Source organism: Enhydra lutris, unplaced genomic scaffold (genome assembly GCF_002288905.1).
Source record: "Enhydra lutris kenyoni isolate GAN:26980312 unplaced genomic scaffold, ASM228890v2 scaffoldscaffold36, whole genome shotgun sequence".
NCBI lineage: Eukaryota > Metazoa > Chordata > Mammalia > Carnivora > Mustelidae > Enhydra > Enhydra lutris.
Genome location: NW_019154120.1, coordinates 7,833,805 through 7,857,730, shown reverse-complemented (window position 1 = coordinate 7,857,730; position 23,926 = coordinate 7,833,805). Strand labels below are relative to the sequence as shown.

Sequence of the window (23,926 nt, the reverse complement as noted above, 5' to 3'; positions counted from 1 at the left end):
GAAAAATTCCTTGCTAAATGCCCAAGAAAGTTTCCATTTTTCACCTCTAAGTAGGTATAAGGTTACAATCGAGTGGCTATTTGTTTGTAGCCCTATCTCCCTACTAACTGTAGACTCAAGGCAGGACTCATATATCTTGATGATCCATGTCCCCCTTCTACATCCTGACAGCTTTTGCAAACATAAAGGACAACCAGTACATTCATGATTAAATGACCATGCAGAATACCACAGAATTAATTCAATTGAAAGACAATTTGCACTTCTATCACAGAGGAAACAAGATGCCACTGGCACTGAGATATGGCTACAGAAAAAAGAAAAAAAGTAAGGGTAAATGAAGGAAAATTAGAGGCTGAGATAGCTTCCCCTGTAGGGAACAAAAAGAGTTAAGAATTTAGTTCCCAATTTTTCAGGAACTTTCAAACAGTACTTTCAAACAGTAAACACCTATTGTAGTCAGTGTCTATTTTAAGACTCACTAATCCCATCACTGATAAAAATACTAAAAATTGTAATTAATAGTCTCTCTAAAAGGGATAAACAATATATAATTATTGCTATAACATTGCACCTAAATTCATCTTACCTTAAAAACAATCTAGTTCATGGTTTTATTTAATAAAAAATCAGGCTCTCTGTGTGAGTATGTACTAAGGGTTTATAAAATATTAAAGGAAACATGTGTCTATAGATAAGCACTAAAATGGCCTTTATAATTGTGTTTATGTCAATTGTCACGGTGTTCATAGACAGTAAATCACTTCAAAAAGGAACTATTAGGGACACCTGGGTGGCTCAGTGGGTTAAGCTTTCAACTCGGGTCATGATCTCAGGGTCCTGGGATAGAGCCTCGCATCGGGCTTTCTGCTCGGCAGAGAGCCTGCTTCCCCCTCTCTCTCTGCCTGCCTCTCTGCCTACTTGTGATCTTTCTCTCTGTCAAGTGAATAAATAAAATCTTTAAAAAAAAAAGGAATTATTAAATATTAAGACATTGATAATAATTATTGTCTTTTTTAAAAACAACTGATCCTATGAATATACACCATTCATCTATCTGAAGTCTTCATTTACCCGCTTCCGTAGCGCAGTAGGCAGCGTGTCAGTCCCATAATCTCTTTGTTTACCTTCACACATACCATATCCTTACTTTAACCTGACAAGTGACCATTCAATAATAATGTACCCCCCACAATACAGTTATTATATGTCCATTGATTTGAAAGTATAGGTTATATTTTCCAAATATTTTAGCAAAGGAATATTTAGAAGATATTAAGAAACTGTTTACCTCCTTCCCAACATCAGACAGGAAGCTACAGGTACATTCAATTGAATAAACAGCCTCTGCAGTTCGTTTATAAATACTGTAGTTTTCAGAATTCAGCTGTTCCAAATATGCCCCAACAGCTTCATGAATATTTGGATATTCCAAAGAAATAGGCATGTCCAAAGAAACTAGAAATAATGCTGCTGACATAGGTTCCGGTAAAAGTTGGCCTGCCTTAATGAATAAAAAAAATAAAAAAGTTAAAAATTTTTTATGAAAAACATGGTAGACTATACGATCTTAATGTAGCTAGCTCAACTTCCTATTTTTATCATTCTCTATATCACAAAGTCTATGCTTCTCCAAAGAAAATTCTATTCCCTAACGCACTACTCACTTCTGTGTCTTGTTCACTGTAATTTTTCTCTGCCCAGAATAACTGAAGTGCAATCTTCAACACATTCCCAAAGCCTGAGATACAGGATACTTACTTCTTCCCTAAACCAACAACCAGAACTACCAACAGCCAGAACTGGACCCTCCACCTTGTTTATAACTCTGCTATTGAACCGAAAGCAGGAGGCTTTTTGATTTGAGTATTTCATGCTATGCACATAAATCCCCAGAATAATGCAATAAATTCTTGAAGACAAGCACGTCCCTACCAAAGCTGAACACATAACCCAGGGCTTATTTAACTACACGTTGAACTGAGTAACACTAAATCAAGCATAATAGCAGATTGATTTGAACAGATATTGAATTTTTGTTTAGTTTGTATTTTAGAGGGAAAAGGGGAAATTCAACAATATTTAAATAGTTCTAGAACACCCAAAGAAAACTGACCCTTAATTAGTATAAAACCACAGGCTCAAATTTTATATTATGCATTTTTTAACCTTCATCAACTAACTTAAAATTGAAAGAACTGTTTAGGTCCTGGCTTTTTAACAATTAGAGCTTAGTGACAGGATTCTATGACTCAATTAAAAAACACAAAGGATTAAAAATTCAATGTTTGGAGAAAATCATTTGGCAGAGCTCACTACTTTGGCTGATATGATGTCTTTATTAAAGTAGGTTTGGTCACCATTCATTTCATGGATAACCTATTTTAAGGATAATTAGTTACTACCTGAAATCTAAGATTAAGGACTGAATCAGCTAAATAATGCTTCTCAATGAAATAAAGTTGCCAAATAAATATCAGAAACTAAAGGAATCAAATTTTTAGGTTCTTAACCATGGGAAAAAAAAAAAAAAAAAAAAAAACCCAGCTATTAAGATAGCAGCTTTTAGAAAGTCAAGAGAAATTTCATGATTCTATGAAGAACTCTCTTAGTGCGGAAAAAAGAGAGGCAAACTAAGTTACCTGATCACCTATTATTTGCTCACTCAGGAAAAAATTATTGGGCCCCTACTGTATTCCCCTACTGTATGCCAGATCCTGAGGGCACAGGAGGAAGCAAACAGACCCTCTGCCCTCAGGAAGAAAATATTCCAGTGAAGAAGGCAGAGTAAATCAATGTATTTCATAAGACATCAGGTGTGATCAGTAATGCTAAGAAGGGAAACAAGGGACGGGAACGATGGAGAGGAAGAGACACAATGGGGAGTAGAACAAGGGAAGGGAAGTGTTACTACTCCAGAGCAGAAGGGGAAGGCCTCCCTGATAAGGCAACATTGAAATGAAGACCTGGAGGAGTGAGGAGTCATGTGGATTATCTGGAGGAACAGCATTGGTAGAAGAGGGAACTACAAGTACAAAGACCCAGACACACAGTATATCTGGATCCAAGGAGGCCAGTGCAGGGGCAAACTGAACACATCAGGTAAGACTTTGGCTCATCTTAAAACCTGTCTTTGGAAGAAGCCCTGGAAAATTTCAAGCAAGCATCAAGAACAGTCTGTAGGGAAAAGATGAAACAGTGCAAGGGGGGAAGGTGGGACATCAATGATGAAGTTACCACAACAATCCAGGCAAGAAAGGTGCTTGAACTTTGGAAACAGCAGTGGGAATGGCAAGAGGTGTTCAGATTCCAGACAGATGTCAAGGAAGAAATGACAAATTCTGCAGAGGGACTAGATCTAGGTGTGTGTGAAAGACAGAAATCAAGGATGAATCTAAGCATTCTTGCTTAGTTGTGATCAACAAACAGCTAGAAGAATGAAGGTGCTACCTACCCAGAGAGGGAAGACTGTAGAAAGAACAGAGCAGAAGTGAAGAACTGGGGTTGAGACACACTTTCCTGGAAACATCAACTGTCACCCAAGTGAAAATGTCAAAAAGGATGGTGAATAAATGCAAGTTTGCAGTTCGGGTGACACATGTGTACTGGAACTACAAATCCAGGAGGTGTCAGCAAATTGATGGTATTTAAGACCACAAATGGAATGATGTCTCATGAGGACCTTGGTCAGTCCTGGGGTTCTACTCCTTTCAAAGGTTAAGAAGAGAAAGAGGAATTAGCCAAGGAGAGTTTGTGAGTTGGGCACTATGCTAAGATATCAAATCCTCAGGGATCTAATGCCAAAGGCACTGTTTTTTCATTTTAAAAGACCTTTCTCCAACTCTAATCAGAAAAGTAAGAATAGCTGATGTGAGAATTAAGCACTGAGCAGACGTCTAGCATATCTCATTTATTAAATATTAATGTCCTTTCTTTCTTCTTTTCACCCCAACACTAAGGAATTCTGACATCTTCACTCTTTGTCCCTACATCTGAAACTTCATCATCTCAGCAACTCAGAGCACCATGCTACAGACTCAAGTTTAGTGCTGCATGGGGCAATGGACTGAGCAGTCAACAGACTAAAGACAGCTGTCCTATGTACACAAGCATTAGTCACATGTCAGAACTAAAAGTGAAGATACATCGGTGCCAGTCCATCACCACTATTAGATACAAACGATCAACAACATCATTTCGTGTGCCGAGTGGGGAAGGGGCAAAACACTGCTCTCTCTGTGCCTTCCCACTCAGATCATGCATGGTATCATCCAAAGGACTTGTTAGAACACAGACTTTCAAGTCCTAGTCCAGAACTAAAGGATGGGAATATGCAAGATCCTAGGTGACCTGTCTGCACATTACACTTTGAGAAGCGATGCTCTGAAAGAGTCAAAGTCTTGTGGTACAAACCCTTCCCCTCTCAGTCAGCGAGCTAGGAAACAGTCTCAGAAGCTCCTAAGATGCTCTGGATCCTGCTTCCAGCACAGGGCCAGTATTTTTAGCTCTTAGTTTCTACCAATTTGATTTATCCAAATAAAGTACTTTTCATAGGATTACTAATGTATCACTTTAGCCTGTACATAGGTATCATCCAAAATCTTTTCAAACCAATAATTATCAACTTCGAAAAGGCCTTCAAGAACATTTTCTCAAAACTTTCAAATCCAGGAAATCTCTACACAGATTCATGTTATCATTTTCCAACTTCCGAATTACATATTTGGGAAGTGGCAACTCAAATATTTAAAAACCACTTTCCAGGCTGAAAGTTTTAGAATCCAAACTGCACTTCAACTTTTGGTGGGCCAGCAACAGGCAGAGGGCAGCATAATCTTGTATTCATATAAACTAAAAGAAGATATTTGACAGCAATGGCAAAGGATTTTTGTTTAGATCTCATTTTAAAGTTCTTAATCAATCAAAACAATTACAATGATCTAAAAACCAATACCCAAATAACCATCTCTTCCACGCCTTATTTACCACTCTAATGAAGTGCCAAGTTATGTATTTAAGAGAGCTATCAAAATTCACAGATACGAGGCGCCTGGGTGGCTCAGTGGTTTAATCCGCTGCCTTCAGCTCAGGTCATGATCTCAGGGTCCTGGGATCGAGTCCCACATCGGGCTCTCTGCTCAGCAGGGAGCCTGCTTCCCTCCCTCTCTCTGCCTGCCTCTCTGTCTACTTGTGATCTCTCTCTGTCAAATAAATAAATAAAATCTTAAAAAAAAAAAAAAAAATTCACAGATACTTATTTGCCTTCAAAAACAAAAACAAATAAATAAAAAATAACTTCAAAAAGTAAAAAAGGCATGAAGCTTTATATTATTCTATCACTGAAGTAACTCAAAAAAAACATTGATTTCTACTTGAATTGATTCTTGCCCAGAAAGCACAAAAATGAAAAAAATCTATAATCAAAAAGAAATAAATAAAACTGTATGATATAATTGGTAAGTTTTCTATCAATATTTCAACCTATAGATTGATCATCTGTAATACTTAATAACAAGTTAGTGTAGCACCACTAATTTTTCAGTTATGTATTATGTAAAGTGAGACTTCCATATTTTAACTACAATTACAATCTTATATGACTGAAATTCTTCAATTAATAATACTTTAAACATTGGAAAATTTCCTCAAAGCATAAAATGCCTTCAGAATAGTCACCTCTTCATAGTAACTAATGAAAGTTAAAAATTAAAATTAACAAAAGTGATGCTCTTTTCCCTAAAGCAAAATACTAAATTTAATATATAATGTTTGGGGTATGCCTGGGTGGCACAGTTAAGAATCTGACTCTTGGTTTCAGCTCAGGTTGTGATCTCAGGGTGGTGAGATTGAGCCCTACGTCAGGCTCTGTGCTCAGCACAGAGTCTGCTTAAGAGTCTTTCTCTCCTCCTCCCTCTGCCCTTCCTGCTTGTGCACGCACTCTCTCTCTCTCTCTTTCAAATAAATAAATAAATCTTTAATAAAAATTTGATGTTTTGTTCTTGCTTTCCCAGGTGATCTGATAATATAGTGCATTTAAAAGTGTTATGAAAAAATGGAGTTTAGCCTGTATGCTCTTCAGAATCTCACAAAACAAAAGGGCAAATGTCTATAACAAAGGGCAATAAAAGAACAGGAAATAGTTCTTTAGTTGCAATAATTTCTCCTATACCTTTATTAAAACATGCCACACCTTTCTTTTTGCACTAAGTACACTACAAAACACTTGTGCGTGAATCACTTGAGATATTTTACCACTAACATTGAAATTGAGAGATGATTTAAAAGAAAGATGGACACCTACTAAAATCATCTTTAACATAGTTATAAAATGGAATCATATTTTGCAATAAAAACTTAATGAACTGCTATTAGCAACAACAGTGATGAACCTCAAAAAAGACCTTGAGCAAGTTCATACCTTAGAATTCCATTTATGTAATGATGAAAAACAGACAAATTGATCTATACTGACAAAAATCAGAAAGGAGGAGTTCAGCATGAAGGGAGGAAGGAGAGATAATGGATGAGAAGGGACCTCTAAAATGCTGGTAATATTCTATTTTATGTTCTGGGGTAATGGTCACTTTTTAAACACAGATATATTCACTTTGTAAAAATGTATGAAACTATGTACTTTTCTAAACATGTTACACTATAATTTTAAGTTATCTAAAGAAAAAATTTTTTAGAATTAATGTTTTTTCTATCAAATGATTTGTCAAAACTATTCAGAAATGTTAGTCTTTCTCAATGTAATCTTTGTACACCATGACATGATCAGAAGAAATACATGACAGAGCACTTCTTGTAATACTCCAAAACTAAGCAACATTAAGCAACTGAACACACAGTTCAGTTCAAAAAAACACAAAGCAACGTTACCTGCCTTACCTTTTCAACAGGGAGAAGCATCTGCAGCACCCGGACTGCGAACAGTGAAACGCTGACAAAGGCCATTCGGTGGTGCACCAGCACGACCTCTGGTTGGTCCAAGCTCACTCCGCTTTTGTGGTAGCACATGGTATCTCCCAGGGACCCCAACACCATGAGCAGTTTTTCTTTCTGCAGACATTTAAACATGAAATAGGAAAAAAAATTTCAGGGATCCAGTATGGAAAATTTCACAGAGAATAATTTAAAATATTATGACTAAAGAACAAAAACCAAAACAAAAATTTATTCCTCCCTATAAGAATAATCTATACCAGGATGCCAGGGTGGCTCAGTCAGTTAAGCAACTGCCTTCGGCTCAGGTCATGATCCCAGGGTCCTGGGATCGAGTTCCGCATGGGGCTCCCTGCTCAGCGGGAAGTCTGCTTCTCCCTCTGCCTGCTGCTCCCCCTACTTGTACTTGCTCTCTCGCCCTCTCTCTCTGACAAATGAATAAATAAATAAAATCTTTAAAAAAAAAAACAACCCATAGCTGCTGAAATAATTTAAAGCAGTACAAATGAAAACTAAGCACACCTAAAGTTTTTTCAAACAATATATCTAAATAATAATGAATAAAAATAAACAAAATGCCAAAGCTAAATGAAACATAAACTCCTAGTTTCTAGTGCTTAATTATTCTAACTTCAAAAATGCGCATGCAGGGGCGCCTGGGTGGCTCAGTCATTAAGCGTCTGCCTTCGGCTCAGGTCATGATCCCAGGGTCCTGGGATCAAGCCCCATATTGGGCTCTCTGCTAGAAGGAAGCCTGCTTCTCCCCCTCTCACTCTCCCTGCTTGTGTTTTCTCTCTGTCAAATGAATGAATAAAATCTTTTAAAAAAATCGGCATGCAAAACTCTCATGAAGTACTTATTAGGCTTACTATATGGTTAACAGTGGCAGATATAATGGGGGAAAATGCATTAGTACAAGAGACATCCCTGAACTCAAACTGATCCTACAATTACAAAAGAAATGAAACAGGGAAAGTCAGATCATTATAAAACAATTACATATAAAATTGTATGAACTCTCCATGTAAAAAGATTGTTTCAAGGCAAATGTTCTGCCATCATATATTTATAGGTAACTTAGTACTTAACTAGAAGCTATATCCTTTAAGTTGAAAGGCATACATAAAATACCAAGAGAAAACTAAAACATAGCTAACTTGCAAATCATAACAACACAGACCAAAATACATCTTACATATGTCAACATGCCCCTGTAAACAAGCTGGTAAAAGGACAGCATCTGTAAAACGAGCACTGGAGATCTCACACTCACCTTTCCACTGAGAATATAGGAAAATAAAAATAGGAAATAACCTATAAACTAAGGATAAAAATGTATGCCAGAATTTTTTTATTCAAGGATAAATATATTAGAAGCAAAACTAAAAGGTATAAGGCCTAAAAAAAAATTATGTAAAGGATCAAAGCCACAATAACATACAGCTTCACATCCATTAGGATGGCTATTATCAAAAATAATGGAAACCAGCAAATGTTGGCAAAGATGCAGAGAAACTGGACCTCTGTGCATTGCTGGTGAATATGTAAAATGGTCAAGTCACTATGAAAACAGTATGGCAGCTCCTCAAAACATTAAACATAGAGGGGCGCCTGGGTGGCTCAGTGGGTTAGGCCACTGCCTTCGGCTCAGGTCATGATCTCAGAGTCCCAGGATCGAGCCCCGCGTCAGGCTCTCTGCTCAGCGGGGAGCCTGCTTCCTCCTCTCTCTCTGCCTGCCTCTCTGCCTGCTTGTGATCTCTCTGTCAAATAAATAAATAAAATCTTTAAAAAAAAAAAAAATTAAACATAGAAATACTATATGATCCAGCAAATTCACTTTTGCATAATATATCTATGAGAATTGAAAGCAGGGACTCGAATGCATACATGTACACCACTGTTCATAGGAACAGTATTCACAATGGCCAAAAGGTGGAAATGTGTCTATCAACAGATGAACAGATAAATGAAATGTGGTATGCCGCATCTATGTACGGTGAAATATTATTCAGCCTTAAAGAGGAATGAAATTCTTAAAAAAAAAAAAAAAAAAAAGGTACCGAAATTCTGACACATGACATAACATGGATGAGCCTTGAAAATATTATGCTAAGTAAAATAAGCCAGATACAGAAAGAATGATATTTTATGATTCACTGCACTTATGATTCAAACTCATAAAGAAAAACATACAATTGTAGCTGCCAGGGGTAGGGGAAAAGAGTTACCGTCTGGGGTACAGATTTTTAGTTTGAGATAATGGGAAAGTTTTGGAGAGAAACAGTGTGATTGTATAACAATGTGAATGTACTTAATGACACTGAATTATTAACTCAAAAAGGGTTAAAATGGTAAATTTCATGTTATATATATTCTAACACATACACAAAACACAAATTACGTAAATGAAAAAACATCATTTACATGGATCATTTGATAGTGTTGATTTTTAAAACAAACACAAAATTAAAATTATGATACTTTCCAAATCATTGCAGAAGTAAAAAAGAAGAAAAAATATTCTCTACAGTAAAAAAATTTTAAGAGGAAAAAAAAGAAATAGCAAAAATTTTTGAGAGAAGACCATGCATAACTGTGCTATAAAAAGTTTAAATTTTCCTCTAAGTCAAATATGATTTCATGTTAAAGTAAAAAACAAAATAATTGACACATAAAAAGATACCTTCATCTTTGTGCATAAAAGGCTAAAAATTAAATATGTAGTGAAATATGAATAAAAAATCTATGAAATAAGAATAACAAATAATTCAGGGAAAAAAAATTAGATAAAGGGGGTCATGTTCTCTTGATGAAATGCATAATTAAGAGTAAAGACCGAATATGAGTTGACTCTGTGGGATCTGAATAACATACAATATCAAGCAAAACCTGTCACTGAAACAAAGATGGTCTTACAGGATTTAATCCAGTCATTTTTAATTTAATTCATAAATAAGAAGATATAAACTTTGAACATTTCAAAGAATACAACTCCTCATGTGTCCAAGAAACACTGACAAAAACCATTTACTTAACCAAAAAGAAAACTTCAAAATATATTTAAAGGTATCTTCTCTAATCCAAAGAAAATAAAACTAAAAATTAATGAAATTTAAACCAGAAGCCATTTTATTAATAATTACCAGTCTGACGAAAACAAACTAAAAACACAGAGACCATCTTACAATCCTGACATGCAATACTTCCACACAGCACCTCTCCATTAAATTAATACTTTTATACACCTACAAGCAACGTATCTGCTATTCAACATTAACTTAATTTAAAATCTCAGTATTGTAGAGCTTTTTCTAAAAATCTATTTATCTGTGGGCACTTGGGTGGCTCAGTGGGTTAAGCCGCTGCCTTCGGCTCAGGCCATGATCTCAGGATCCTGGGATCGAGTCCCGCATCGGGCTCTCTGCTCAGCAGGGAGCCTGCTTCCCTCTCTCTCTCTCTCTGCCTGCCTCTCTGTCTACTTGTGATCTCTCTCTGTCACATAAATAAATAAAATCTTTAAAAAAATCTATTTATTTGTGAAACTATTTCAAGTAACCTTAATAATTCCAATGATAACGTTGAATGCTTCTCAAGATAGTATAAAAAGAAAGTACTATGAAGAATCAGGCTTGCAATTTTCACCATTTCCAGCATTTCTTCTAAGCAAAAAAAAAAAAAAAGTTTAATGTTTTAAGAAAAGAAAGGACTGAAAACAACAGAAACTGGTCCACAGTTTTAATTCGTTGGGCTAGAAATGTTCAAAATGCTGTGAAGTAGTTGATGGAGAGGGTGAGGGAGGCCAGTTTTCAGAGGATATTTATGGCTTTTACAAAAGAAAGTACAGAATTAAACAGAGTAGCAAAATATTCCAAATGTTCTCAATAAAACAGAATTTACAGTGTAAACACAATTTCTCCACTATCTGCACATTACAAAATAGGTAGTAGATCCTGTGAAGGCTCTGAAATAGGTAACTGGATCGGGCTCTGCCCAGCCACCCCCCACCCCCACCCCCACCCCATGCTTCCAGCCCCACACTCCGTACTTCCTTCCCTCCCTTTCCTGTGCAAACCTCCCCAGGCATTCTCCTGGGGAAGAGCAAGCCTATCCTGCCTTCAGAATGGAGGCCGAACTACTGGGCACCAGGCAGCACAACCTGCAGCCCAGTGTCTCTCGACGTCTCCCACCTTGAGTTCTCTGCGGTATGGCTGGCATGGCCCCACCACACCTCCCTGTCACCACCAGTATCCTGTCATTCCCTTCCCCTCTGCCAGATAAAACCCTACCTTCACTGCTTAGCCAAATCATACTTATAATTTAAGACTCAGCTCAGTAATGATTTACAAAAAGTGCCCCCCGCCCCGAGATTCTAAGATGGTAGTGTTGTCAAGGCATCCCTGGCAATAAAACATGATTGAAAACCTAGACTCTAAAATGACCCTAAAAAAGAAAACTGAGCCTCCATTTCTTCATCTGTAACATGTGTTATCTGCCTTACAGGGCCGTGATGATTCAGTGACTTCATAAATACAGAGTGCTTAAACGGGGACTACAACAGAGTAACTGCTATCCTTAAACGACCCCTTTAAGTGTTATTCCTGTATGCTTACCTTGGTTTTACTGGTGTCACAGCAGAAGTGTCTACCTTCCACAAGAGTGAAAAGAGCTGCCTCTTATTCATCCTGCACCCGCAGTGCCTAGCATATAATGGGCAATCCAGAAATGTTTGGTGAACTAAAATAACCGTCTCTGAACTGATGGCAGCAGCAGGGGAGGCCTATGCTAATTAGAGATTCCACTCACCCAATTATAAATTCACAGTCGGCTTCACTTACCCTTACTGAGCCCTCACTGGGTACAAAGCCCTTCTCTCTAGATGCGTTCCCAATGCTCTCAGCCCCACTTGAACTCCAACCAGCAATTCTTCAACATGCCTGAATAGCTAAGTTACCCACTCACAGCAGGTCAGATGGGAATGGGGAAGCAACGAGTCATAAAGGAGGAGAAAAGACTGTTTTTCATGACACTGCAATGACAGGAGCGAGAGAGGAGAAGGGCAAAGCATGAACGAATGGCAGACAGCCCCCAGGGGTCTGGTGTTATCTGGCATGAGGTAAAGATCCTCACTTCTTGAACCTAACTTACCATGTGAATGAAGTTAAAACAGACTTGATTTCAATGGGAAGCAAAGAAGGGATGTCATACTTTAAGTCAACCTAACTTTTATAAGTGCTTAGCAAATTTATCTTAAAAAACAGTTCATTAAATTTTTTTTTCTTTTATTTACTTCACAGGAAATAAAAACATTCAATGCAGGAGATTGGGGGGGGTGCTTTTGACTATATTTACACAAACTGAGCCATGGAGCTCCAGACATGACTATTCTAACACCATTGGGAAAAGTCTAGAGATTTGATTACATATCCTCAGGTGTCTACTTTCTGAATTGGTAGTAACACACTATTTTGTTCCTTTAACGACTCAACAAAAATACTGCTTCCATCTTCCTTTTTAAACTCGATAAAAGTAGGGACATTAAGAATTCTATTGTTTGCTTCTATTAATATATACCCAAAGGCATGAGATTTTTTTCCTTAGGAGGCATTCATTCTTTTAAACAAGTAAAAGTAAATCAAATATAATTTTAAGCAGTACTGTTTTATTTAACATTTCTATCATACCAATTGGCACTTCTACAACAGATTTAACCTTTAAAGTAAAAATAATTCATTGAATCATAAAAGATCAGCAGCCAAAAGTTAAAAGTGAATGACTAACTTTTACAGATAAATGTTCTGGCCAAGAAAATTCAAGTTAATTTAAGAAGCAACCGATAAAACATTCTTCACACTTCTAAGAAAAAAAATCACTTGTTGAAAACCTTCAATATGTGAAAATCTTCAAAAAGTACTACCAAATAGTATGATAACCTTAAGGACTAAAGAAAGACTAAGATTAAGAACTATTATTCCTATATTATGGGTAAAGAAATTGAAGGACTTGAAACAATATATTATACCTATTGTAAAATATGCGTTTCTCTTTTCAAGAGGGATGTGTGTGTGTGTGTGTGTGTGTCTTAAGGTTTGGGTTTTCCACACACAGGTATTGGTATTAAGTAAACATCAGTATTTTCTTTGTTTTTTAGGTTCTAACCTCTATTTGCAAGGATCAGGCAGTCCTGACACAGTTTAATACAACAAAGACAGACCTAGGTCAAAATAACATAAAGAGAAAAAAACCGGCAACTCAGGGAATATATATTCTTGTAACTAATAACTTTTGCTTCTGCTTCTCTGACAAGGCAAGCATTAAAAAAAAAGAGAGACATAAGTTACCAATTTACATTAATAGAAGAGACAGAATGTCAGTTCTTCAAAGAAATCACTTGATAATTTTAAGACAGAAGGTGTAAAATGACAAATGATTTATGACATATTGAAATGTAAGAAAGAATGATTTCCATTTACATAGAGACGTACTGCTAGTTTACACATTTAAGAAAATATTAAGAAAATAATAGGTTGTAACCTAACATTCCTGAGTTCCCTGTACACATGTTGATCACTCATGTGAAATATTACTTATCAAAACATTTTTCAAAAAAATACATAAATAAAACCATATTCTCCAAAACTATCTTCTCTACTGAAATACAAATAGCAAAGAACATGGCATCGAGTAATAAAATGAACTACTGATACACACATCAACATGGCAGTATCTCAGAGTAATCCTACCGAAAGACAGCAGACAAAAAAGCATATGAATTCTACAAAGAAAATTCTAGAAAATGCAAACTAATCTATATCATATATATCCATGTCAATGTATCAAGAAACTTTTTAAAACACCTGCAACTTATATCAATTATACTTCAATGAAGTTGTTAAACACCCACACAAATATATATTCACACACATACATATGAATAAAGCAAAATCTATATGAGAAAAATATTCTTGAAAGACAAAAAAGTAGACTCCAAGAAATGGAAAGGTAGAGCATGTTTTTCCCAAGGTGTGAAGAAAATCTTTCTATGATTCAAAATCTAGAACGGATTAAAAAAAAAAAAAAACTGACAAAGCCAGCTACATAAAAATTAACAAATGAAGGGGTTCCTGTGACTCAGTCGGTTAAGCATCCAACTCTTGATTTTGGCTCAGGTCATGATCTCAGGGCTGTGGGATGGAGTCCTCGCTCAGTGGGGAGTCTGCTGAAGATTCTCTCTCTGCCTCTCCCTCTACCCCTCCCATCTGTGCTCACACTCCCTCTCTCAAATAAATAAATCTTTTCAAAAAATCAAACAAATGAATAAAATGTTACACTCACCAAAGCATCATTAGGAAAGTCAAGAAGGAAGGGAGGAAGGGAGGGAGGGAAGGATGATGGTAGGAGAGGAAAGGAAAGAAGGCAGGCAGGTAGACCTGAGGAAAAAAAATTGCAACTTGTCTTGGAAAGTCAATGTCCTTTTAATACATAAAAGCTCATAGAAATCAGTTAAAAGAACAAAAGACCAATGACCCAAGAGATAAATGGATGAAAAATGGATAAATGCCCAGACCATTTACAGAAAAAGAAAAGAAAATGACCCTTAAAGTTACAAAAAGATGCTCAGCTCTACTCATAGAGAAAAAAAAATAAACAATACAATTATTTTTTATATATATATATATATATATATATATATATATATATATATATGTTAATATACACTGGTATTATATATACCAGTGTATATGTTAATATACACTGGTATAATACTACATCTGGTAAGTATCTCACTTACCAGAATGGCAAAAATCTGAGGTTTGACTATAAACCCTACTGCTGAGTGTATAGGAGAAAACACCTTCTAAAAAACTGCTGGTCAGTGAATGAAATGGTTATACAGGAGAATGCAACAATATCTAAGATTTAAAATACACATACTTTTTCAATTTAAGTATAGTTGATACACAGTGTTACATTTAGATTCAGGTATACAACACAGTGATTCCACAACTGTATACTCTGTGCTATGCTCACCAGTATAGCAACCTGTCACCATATAATGCTATTAAAGTATCACTCATCATATTCCCTATGGTATACTACTGTACCTTTCACCCCCACAAATTAGACATTCCCTAACGAGAAGCCTGTACCTCTCACTCCTCTTCATCCATTTTGCTGATCCCCACAACCATCCTTCCTCTGACAACTGTTTTGATGTGCAACAATCCTAACTTAAAGAAATCTACCCTAGAGACACACTTGTACATTTATGAAATGACATATGCACGTTATTCACAGCACACAATTTGTATTTGCAATTGTGTCCAACAATAGGAGACTGGTGAATAAACACACACTGAGACACTTGTAGCCTATAAAACAGAACGATGAACACCTCCACGTATGAACATGAAAAAATCTCCATACCTATTATTCCATGCACACGGGATATATTTTTAAGGTATAAGAACAAGGTGGAAAACCACATGTGACATACTACCTCTTATGTAAGGTGTGAGAAGAGCAATGACAATCTACATGCTTACTTGCTTGTATTTCCAAAAACTAAAATAAAAATGGAAAAAATAAACAGAGAACAGGATGACAGGGGAACATCTCTGAATTACGTGTTTATGAGAAAATAATTCCCAAAAGTAAAAATAAATTAAAACAAATATAACCCTATAAGAAATTGTTAACAGAGAAAAGAATTCTCTCAAGTGACTTTGACGCACATTTTTTGACTGTATATTCCTTTTTCTTTTAAAGATTTTGTTCATTTATTTTAGAGAGGGAGAGAAAGTACATGCAAGAGAGAGCTTGAGTGGGGGGAGGGGCAGAGGGAGAGAGAGAATCTCAAGCGGACTATACGCTCAGCACAGAGCCCAACACGGGGCTCAACCTCAGGACTCTGAGATCATCACCTGAGTTGAATCAAGAGTTTGGTGCTCAACCACCTGAGCCACCCAGGTGCCTCTTGACTGCATATTCTTAGTGAGATTTAGTCTGAGTCAAAAAGAACTGCCAAGAAATCCTGACCATTATCAGTCACTGACCACAGTGATACTAACACTGCTATTCTGAAATTACTTAGTATGTGCTGAAGGTTAAAGCTAATAAGCTTTATTGCCAAAAACTAAGACTTTCTATGAGCAACAGTACAAAATATGAGCAAGGAAATATAAGGTTAAAATAAAAAAATAGCAATCTGAGCTCATTTTTTTAAAATATATATTTCCTAGTTCAATTACTAAAAAAAAAAAAATTGTAAGACAGTAGCTATAAGGACCCCATTGGCCTGTTTTTAGTCTCAGTATATATCCCCCCATGACAAGTAACCAGAATAATTAGTTAAAGTACCCAGAATTTCTAGTGAAATGGCTTGTTCCAGAATGCACAAAAAAAGCCTGGGACATAGTGGTTAGAAAGCAAGCTTTCAAAGACTAATGAGACAATGAAACCAGCTTAAAAGGACCAAAATAAAATAAAACACTATTTACCATATCCCAAGGAAAATACTGATTCTCACCATATCCATAGCAAAAAGGCTGTTGTCATCCCAGATGTCTTCTGAAATTGCTTCACCAATAAGTATCAGATCCTCTGCAAGCAATTCCAGAACTCTTATTATCACTTGTCTACTACCTAGATATACAAACAGGAGAGAATTTAAAAGTTAACTTTCAAATGAACAGCTACATAGCATACTGCTCAATCCTCTAGTCATGCCCCCAAACTCCTATTTCTTTTTATTTTTTGATGTCTTTAGAATCACTGAAAGAGATGAATAGGTAAGTCACTATCTACAACAACCATTAACACCTCTGTTGCAATCACAATACTATTTACAACAAATTCAATGTGCTCATAAATGAGAAAGATATTCAAAAAGAAAGTAGCAAAATCTAACTAAAAATACTTTTTAGATTTAGGTAGATTATATTTTGCTAATCCAGAGACTTTCCATGTTACACGTAATATGTAACAAAGCACCAGGTTAGGTTTAGAAAATGCATTCTCTGAATCTTAGCACTAGAAGGCCCTTGTCAGAAGTAAGTATCACACCACAGCTGAGTGGTCTGGGTAGCTGAGCTTGCACTGGACCAACTAAAGGAATAAATGTGCATGATGGCATTTCCTGAAGAAATGTCAAGAAAATCCACCTCAAACAGGTTATCAAGCCTCTATGGACTTAAAACTCTATAAAAATTCCAAAAGAGGGGCACGTGGGTGGCTCAGTTAGTTGAGGATCTGACTCTTGATTTCAGCTCAGGTCATGACCTCTGGGTCCTGGGACAGAACCCCAAGTCAGGCTCCCTGCTCAGCATGGACTATGCTTAAGGATTCTCTCTACCCAACCACCCCACCCCCCCCCCCCCCCTGCCCCCTTGCCCAAATCCACGCACACCCCCCCTCCCTCAAAAAAAAGTAAGTTTTAAAAAAAAAAAAAAAAATTCCAAAGAAACTGTTCGTCACACCCACCAAAGCAATCTCTTTTCTCCACAGAGACAGAATAACAAAGGAACTCTACTATCCATAAGGTGAACATTCAATCAAGACTTCCCACATACCAAAGGTCAGTTTCCTATGACTAAAAGTAAAGCAAACTACAAGATGGTAAGGGTGTAGAGTAATTGTCCCATTAGAACAGCTGGAACAAGTCCTCTTAGAAACCTCTTATGATACTGAAAAATTACAAATTATGCAATAATTTATCACAAAAGGGCAAGAGAACATTTAGAAAATTTTATGTACCAAGCTATGCTTTATAATTATCAATCTGACTTTTTACAGCAAATTAAGAAAAGGTTAAATGAGAAATCATTAAATCTAAAACTGTTCTCAGTAGAGCATGCAGACAAACATATACACTTTATGATGCCAAAGTTCAGCCTTTCTTTATTTCACACTACTAGTACATGAATTAATATGTGCTTCTAACTCCTGGAAGCAGAGTTACTCAGTGCTAAGTTAGGGTTATTCAGGTTTCCTCAGGATAGAAACATTTTTAATGCTTCCCCAATATAGACCTCCATCCTGCTTCCCACCCCACTACACCTCCAAACAGGCAAAAATTAGACACAGTGCTTGAGAAATCATTGAAATAGGATAGATTTTTTTAATTGAACCTGTACAGATCATAAAATACATATCTTGTTTATCTTGTATTTATGTCTTGACAGTTTATCAACTACTGAAAATGAATAGTTAGAGAACAAAAAAATCATTACTGCTTCCAAACCTTTCTGTACCTCACAAAATGCTAAGTGCTTAGGAGCATGGACACTGGCTTCAGAAGAACCTTGGTTCAAGCCTCTGTTTTAGCTGTTTGACTTTGGATAAGCTTCTAAACCACTCTAAACCTCAGTTTTCTCATTTGTGAAATAGGGATGAAAGTAGTAACTACCGCTTTTGGAAAGGTACGATGGGACAGTGAGAGGAATGCATGAAATCATGCACACAAAGCCAGCAGGAACTGCTGTTCTAGTTCTAAAGTCTCTAGACACTGGCCATATTATTACTGTTCCTATGACACTTCACTAAAATTACAGCTATATTACAATGTATACTTAAGTACTTGAGTATATCTTTGCAGATTAACTAGCACATTTGAGAGAAAAAGCAACCCCAGAATGCTAGGTTTTTTGAGTTTGGGGTCTGTTTTTTTTTTTTTCCTTAGAAAAAGAAATAATTGCAAAGGTAAGAATCCAGTTTGGGGTTTGTTTTTCACATTTTCATGGCTTAACTACGAACTGAGTGGGAAGACTGAGCAACTGAGAGCAACTCAAAAAGTTTCCAAAGGGCAAAAGCCGAAGAGTTTTTTATCCTGCTCTATTCATGCTGGCCCACCTTCTCTAACTTACTGTGGCTGCACTGTTTGTTCAGTGCTTACGTTTCAAACAGCCATACAGAAGTGGAATCCTGTGCAATAAAAGTCATAAATGGAAGGGAATATTCCATCCAAACACGGGTCACGGCATCCACGTTTAATAAAACTTTATTAAGTGCTTAAGAATTTGGATTCCAGGGGCGCCTGGGTGGCTCAGTCGGTTAAGCATCTGCCTTTGGCTCAGGTCATGATCCTGGGCTCCTGGGATCCAGTCCATGCGCCAGGCTCCCTGCTCTGCAGGGGAGTGTGCTCCACCCTCCGCCCCTCCCTTCCACTCAGGCTTGCATATGTGCTCTCTCTCTTTCTCTCAAAAAAAATTAATAAAATTTAAAAAAAAAAAAGGGAAAAGAAAAATTTGTATCCCAAAAGATAAGTAAATACAGATTCTAAATATCGTAACTTAGGTGGAAAAAAAAATCCCTGAAAACAGACAAAACAAAGACAAATTATATAAAAAGAACTGTAACTTCAAAAACTAACCTGTTCTTAAGAGAGGAACTGCTGATTCCAGGATAGAGACACAGAACTGGGGAAGACTGAGCTGCTGGAACTGCAGCTCGAGCGTGTCTTCCATCTCTAGCTCTGGCAGATCTATGTGTACCACATCCAAAGGCGAATGCACGGACACCCGAGAGTTCACTGGAACACGACCACTACTTCCACTGCAAAATAAACAAAGGATAACCCTCGAATGTGGAGCCGGCCCACAAATAGGTTTACTGCCTCTCGGCCGTCTGGCATGTAAGAAGCTTCACATTGGTCCCGACAAGCAACAAGCCTGCTCAGATTTGAGAAACCCTGACAAATTTATAAGATTAAATTCCATAAAGATGACTTGAAATTGTAAATGAAACCAAAAATGCATCTATATATTGCTTTTCAAAATGATGTTCTTAAAATTCCTATAAGAGCAATCAACATTAGCACTAATAACCCATTCGTTTCTAGAGAAGATCAAGCCAATTCATAGCAAAGTTCTTCTGTAATCAACTTATAGAGGCAAAACTAAATCGTTTACTTTCCTAGATTTTCTGGGATTTTCACCAAATGTTCCAAGTAAGCCAATGTTAGCAACTGAAGAATGCTAAAAATGCCAGAAAAACATGAGGAGAAATGGATTACTTCATTTAGTATATTCAATATCACATCATGATTTTGAAATTATACCAAAAAGTGGAACATCTCATCTTTCTTGACCTTCTTCATAAAAAATTCTTACCTTAGGTGTCAAATGATAGGACGGGGATAAAATGCTATAGAAAGGCCTGAACCTCACATTAACAAAAGACCTCAAATTTTTTACTTTTAACGTTATCCATAATTGAAGCTGAATCACAGATACACTAATGCTACTGAACATGTAAAACTCCCAAAATTTAATACATGTTCTGTCATTTCTTCAATTTCAACCCAAAATATGAAAAGGAGGTGGGCTTCCCTCAAATTCTAAAAGGCTCCATGAGGAAGGTATTCAGCGAGAAGTGAAAAGATAGAACCATGCAGCACACCAGATACATCTCAGAGAATGAGGTAGAAAGGCTTTATAAGGGTAAAGAGAAAACCCGTGTCTGACCAACACCAGCTCCTACAGAAGGATTAGGCACGGGCTCTCAGATCATACTGTTCAAAGCCCTGCCCTCCTCTTTACCAACTGTATAAACTGGGATAAGGCTCATTGCCTTTCCAAACCAGGTTTGTCTGAAATGATGATGAAGATAATACCAATGCTATTACAGGACTGTCAGGAGACAACTAAAGGAGATAAAGCATGTACAGCACTTGGCGTAACACCAAGCATGCAGACAACATGAATCAGTGTCAGCTCGTAGCAGCAGCCGTGGCACGAGTAAATAATCACTCCAACAATGAGTGCTCATCTCACTGAGCATTTATTAAAACAGCACCACGGAAGAAACTAGTATGTTGATAAGATGCTTGTAGCCTAAGGATGAGGTAACACACAAATATCACACCAATCCCCTTAAGCAAAATTGATATATAAAAATCTGTATTTATATAAATAAGTAAAATTCCATAAATTGTGCATTGGAAAGGAATCTTTTATAGTCTCTCATCATTCCCTTTAATAGTAATACTGATTCATTTAAATTACGATTAAACTTATATATGAGGGTTTAAAATACCATCAAAATGTATCTATCATTTAAAGCTATGCTTTTAAACTAGATCACATTTGATCTGTAGCTGATGAAAACAACTTAAGAGGCCAGAATCTTCACTATTTTTTAATGAAATAAAAAAGAACAGAAAATATAATTGACTACATAGCATATGGAATCAAAGAACTACTTTGTGAACATCTTTTTTTGAAAGGGACACACACACACAGGCGTACACACATGCAAACATACATACACACATATGTAAAAGCATGTGACTGTGTATGGCATATTGAGTTGAATGTAATATGATTTCTTACTGTGGGTCATGGTCAAAAAAGTATGAAAACCACTGATTCAACACAAGGCCAATACTTGTGGTAGTGCTCCGAAAGACAAGACAGAGAAAAATTATTAATCTCCCTCTGAGATTAAAACACACACACGTTAACTGGGTTTTTCAGTGGTCACCTGGAAGACACGGCATCCCAATCCTGGCCATCTCCTCTGGGTCGCTGGCCTGTGCGTCCAACCACGGAAGGCCGGGGACTACTGCTTCCTGGAGAAGGATTCTGGGAATGATGAGTAACTCTAACTTCATGACAGTAAGACAAAGAAGAATTTTGGGAAACTACATCTGAGGAGGAGAAAAGAATGAAATTATCCCTCGATTGCAACAAATGATGATTATACAGCTTTTATATGTCATTCTTCCAAAAAACATTAACAAAGATAGTAGAAACACTTCTACTGGGGTAAAAGTAAAGGTCAACCTTTTCTGCAAGTATTCACTTAGCACATTTAGATTTATAACTAACCGACCTGATTACATGTAGTCTTCTAGCCAGCATAATCGACTTACAACATCCAGGACTGCCAAAGCAGAATAAAAGGTCATGCACTCCCCTGCTCAAAATTCTACGAGAAACCCCACCTCAAAGCACATATAAAAATGAAATCAAAGGGGCGCCTGGGTGGCTCAGTGGGTTAAAGCCTCTGCCTTCGGCTTGGGTCCTGATCCCGGGTTCTGGGATCAAGCCCCGCATTAGGCTCTCTGCTCAGCAGGGAGCCTGCTTCCCCCTCTCTCTCTGCCTCTCTGCCTACTTGTGATCTCTGTCTGTCAAATAAATAAATAAATCTTTAAAAAAAAAAAAAAAAGGAAATCAATGGGCGCCTGATGGCTCAGTAGGTTAAGTCTCTGCCTTCGGCTCAGGTCATGATCCCAGGGTCCTGGAATGGAGCCCTACATCGGGCTCTCTGCTCAGCAGGAAGCCTGCTTCCCCCGGCCCCGGCCTGCCTCTCTGCCCGCTTGTGATCTCTGTCTGTCAAATAAATAAATAAAATCTTAAAAAAAAAAAAGAACTCAAAAATGAACTGAAACCAAATGTAAAGAGGAACTCAAAAAATAAGCCTAAATATGAGAGTTAAAACCATAAAGCTCTTAGCAGAAAATATAGAGGTAAATCTTCATGATCTTGGATTGGCAATACATCCTTTGACATGTGTGGGAGGCCACGGTTAAGGCTTGAGACGAGAACCAAACCAGGCCCTGACTTGTGCCTCCTTTAAAGGCTGAATAGCCGAACAAAAGGCTTATGTTGATAAAGTCGAGTAGCACTGAGAAAGGGTCTGTGCTATGTGTTGGGCGCTCGCCTACGTGACATCCCACACGTTCGCTAGTCAGATAGAGACGATTTGGCCGGGGTCAGAAATTCTTGGCTGGTCCTTGCTGTCCTTGCACGGGCTATAGACTACACCACTGTAAGACTCAGCTGTGCTTACATAAACTATGTCTTGAGTGGCCTTGAAGTCAGTACATCTGGTGTTAGAAGGTCTGCTATTGATGTCTAGGAAATAGATAATAGGAAAGCTTGAAGGATTTTCTGTGCTTCTTGCAAACTCTTTAGTAATCAGCTAAAAATAGACACTTTTCTTATGATTGTTTCTGTTAGCTACAAAATGCCTCACAGCCTTGAATAAAATTGGCACTATTGGACATCCTCCTTGGTGCTCCTCCTGTCCCCATCTCTTTGTCTCTTAATTTCTTTTCAGCATCCTCTTACGCTCACGTTCCTGGTCGATTTGTCGCGCCGGCCGCGACAGACATGAAACCAAAAGCAGGACCAAAGAAAACAAAGATAAACTGGACTTCATCAAAATCAAAAACTTTAGTGCATCAAAGGACATTATCAAGAAACTGAAAACCTACAGACTAAAAAAAAATATTTGCGGATCATGTACCTAAAATAGACTTAAAATCAGGGTATATAAAGAACTCCTAAAACTCAACAAGAAAACAAACAAACGAACAAACAAAAACTCAAAAAACCACAGGCACCTGGGTCTCTCAGTGGATTGAGCTTCCAGCTCTTGATTTTGGCTCAGGTCACGATCTCATGGTCATAAGATAAAGTCCCACCTCGGGCTCCATGCTCAGCAAGGAATCTGCTTGAGATTTTCTCTTTCTTTCTGCCCCACTCTCCCCCAAACCTCCCACAATGCTCTCCCTCTCTCTCAAATAAGTAAATAAGGGGCGGCTCAGTTGGTTAAGCAGCTGTCTTCAGTTCGGGTCGTGATCTCGGGGTCCTGGGATTGAGCCCTGCACCAGGCTCCCTACTTAGCAGGGAGTCTGCTTCTCCCCCTCCCTTCTGCCTACCTGTGCTCTCTCTCTATCTCTCTCAAATAAATAAATCTTTAAAAAAAATGATAAAATAAAATAAGTAAATAAAATCTTAAAAACGAAAAACAAAAAACATCCAATTTAGAAAATGGGCAAAGACTTAAAAAGACAGTTTTCCAAAGAAGACACACAAATGGCTGGTCTGCATGTAAAAAGTCACTAGGAAATCACGAGTCATTAAAGTCATTCAAATCACTAATCATTAAGACTACTGAGTCTTCAGGGAAATAAATGAGAACCACAATGAAATACCTACCACCTCACACCTACTAGGATGACTATGATTTTAAAAAG

The 23,926-nt window shown here is 37.3% G+C and overlaps 1 protein-coding gene across 1 annotated transcript in view; it reads right to left on the bottom strand.

Annotated features, from left to right (window-relative positions):
• LOC111154257 (rotatin) overlaps nt 1-23,926 on the bottom strand; it is a 163,209-nt gene that overhangs the window by 129,060 nt on the left and 10,223 nt on the right. The window contains exons 8-12 of the mRNA XM_022513760.1: nt 21,424-21,589; nt 19,313-19,494; nt 16,472-16,587; nt 6,892-7,062; nt 1,292-1,504 (exon numbers count right to left, since the gene is read on the bottom strand). Of these exons, the coding sequence (XP_022369468.1) occupies nt 1,292-1,504; nt 6,892-7,062; nt 16,472-16,587; nt 19,313-19,494; nt 21,424-21,589 (848 nt within the window). The remainder of the gene's footprint in view (nt 1-1,291; nt 1,505-6,891; nt 7,063-16,471; nt 16,588-19,312; nt 19,495-21,423; nt 21,590-23,926) is intronic.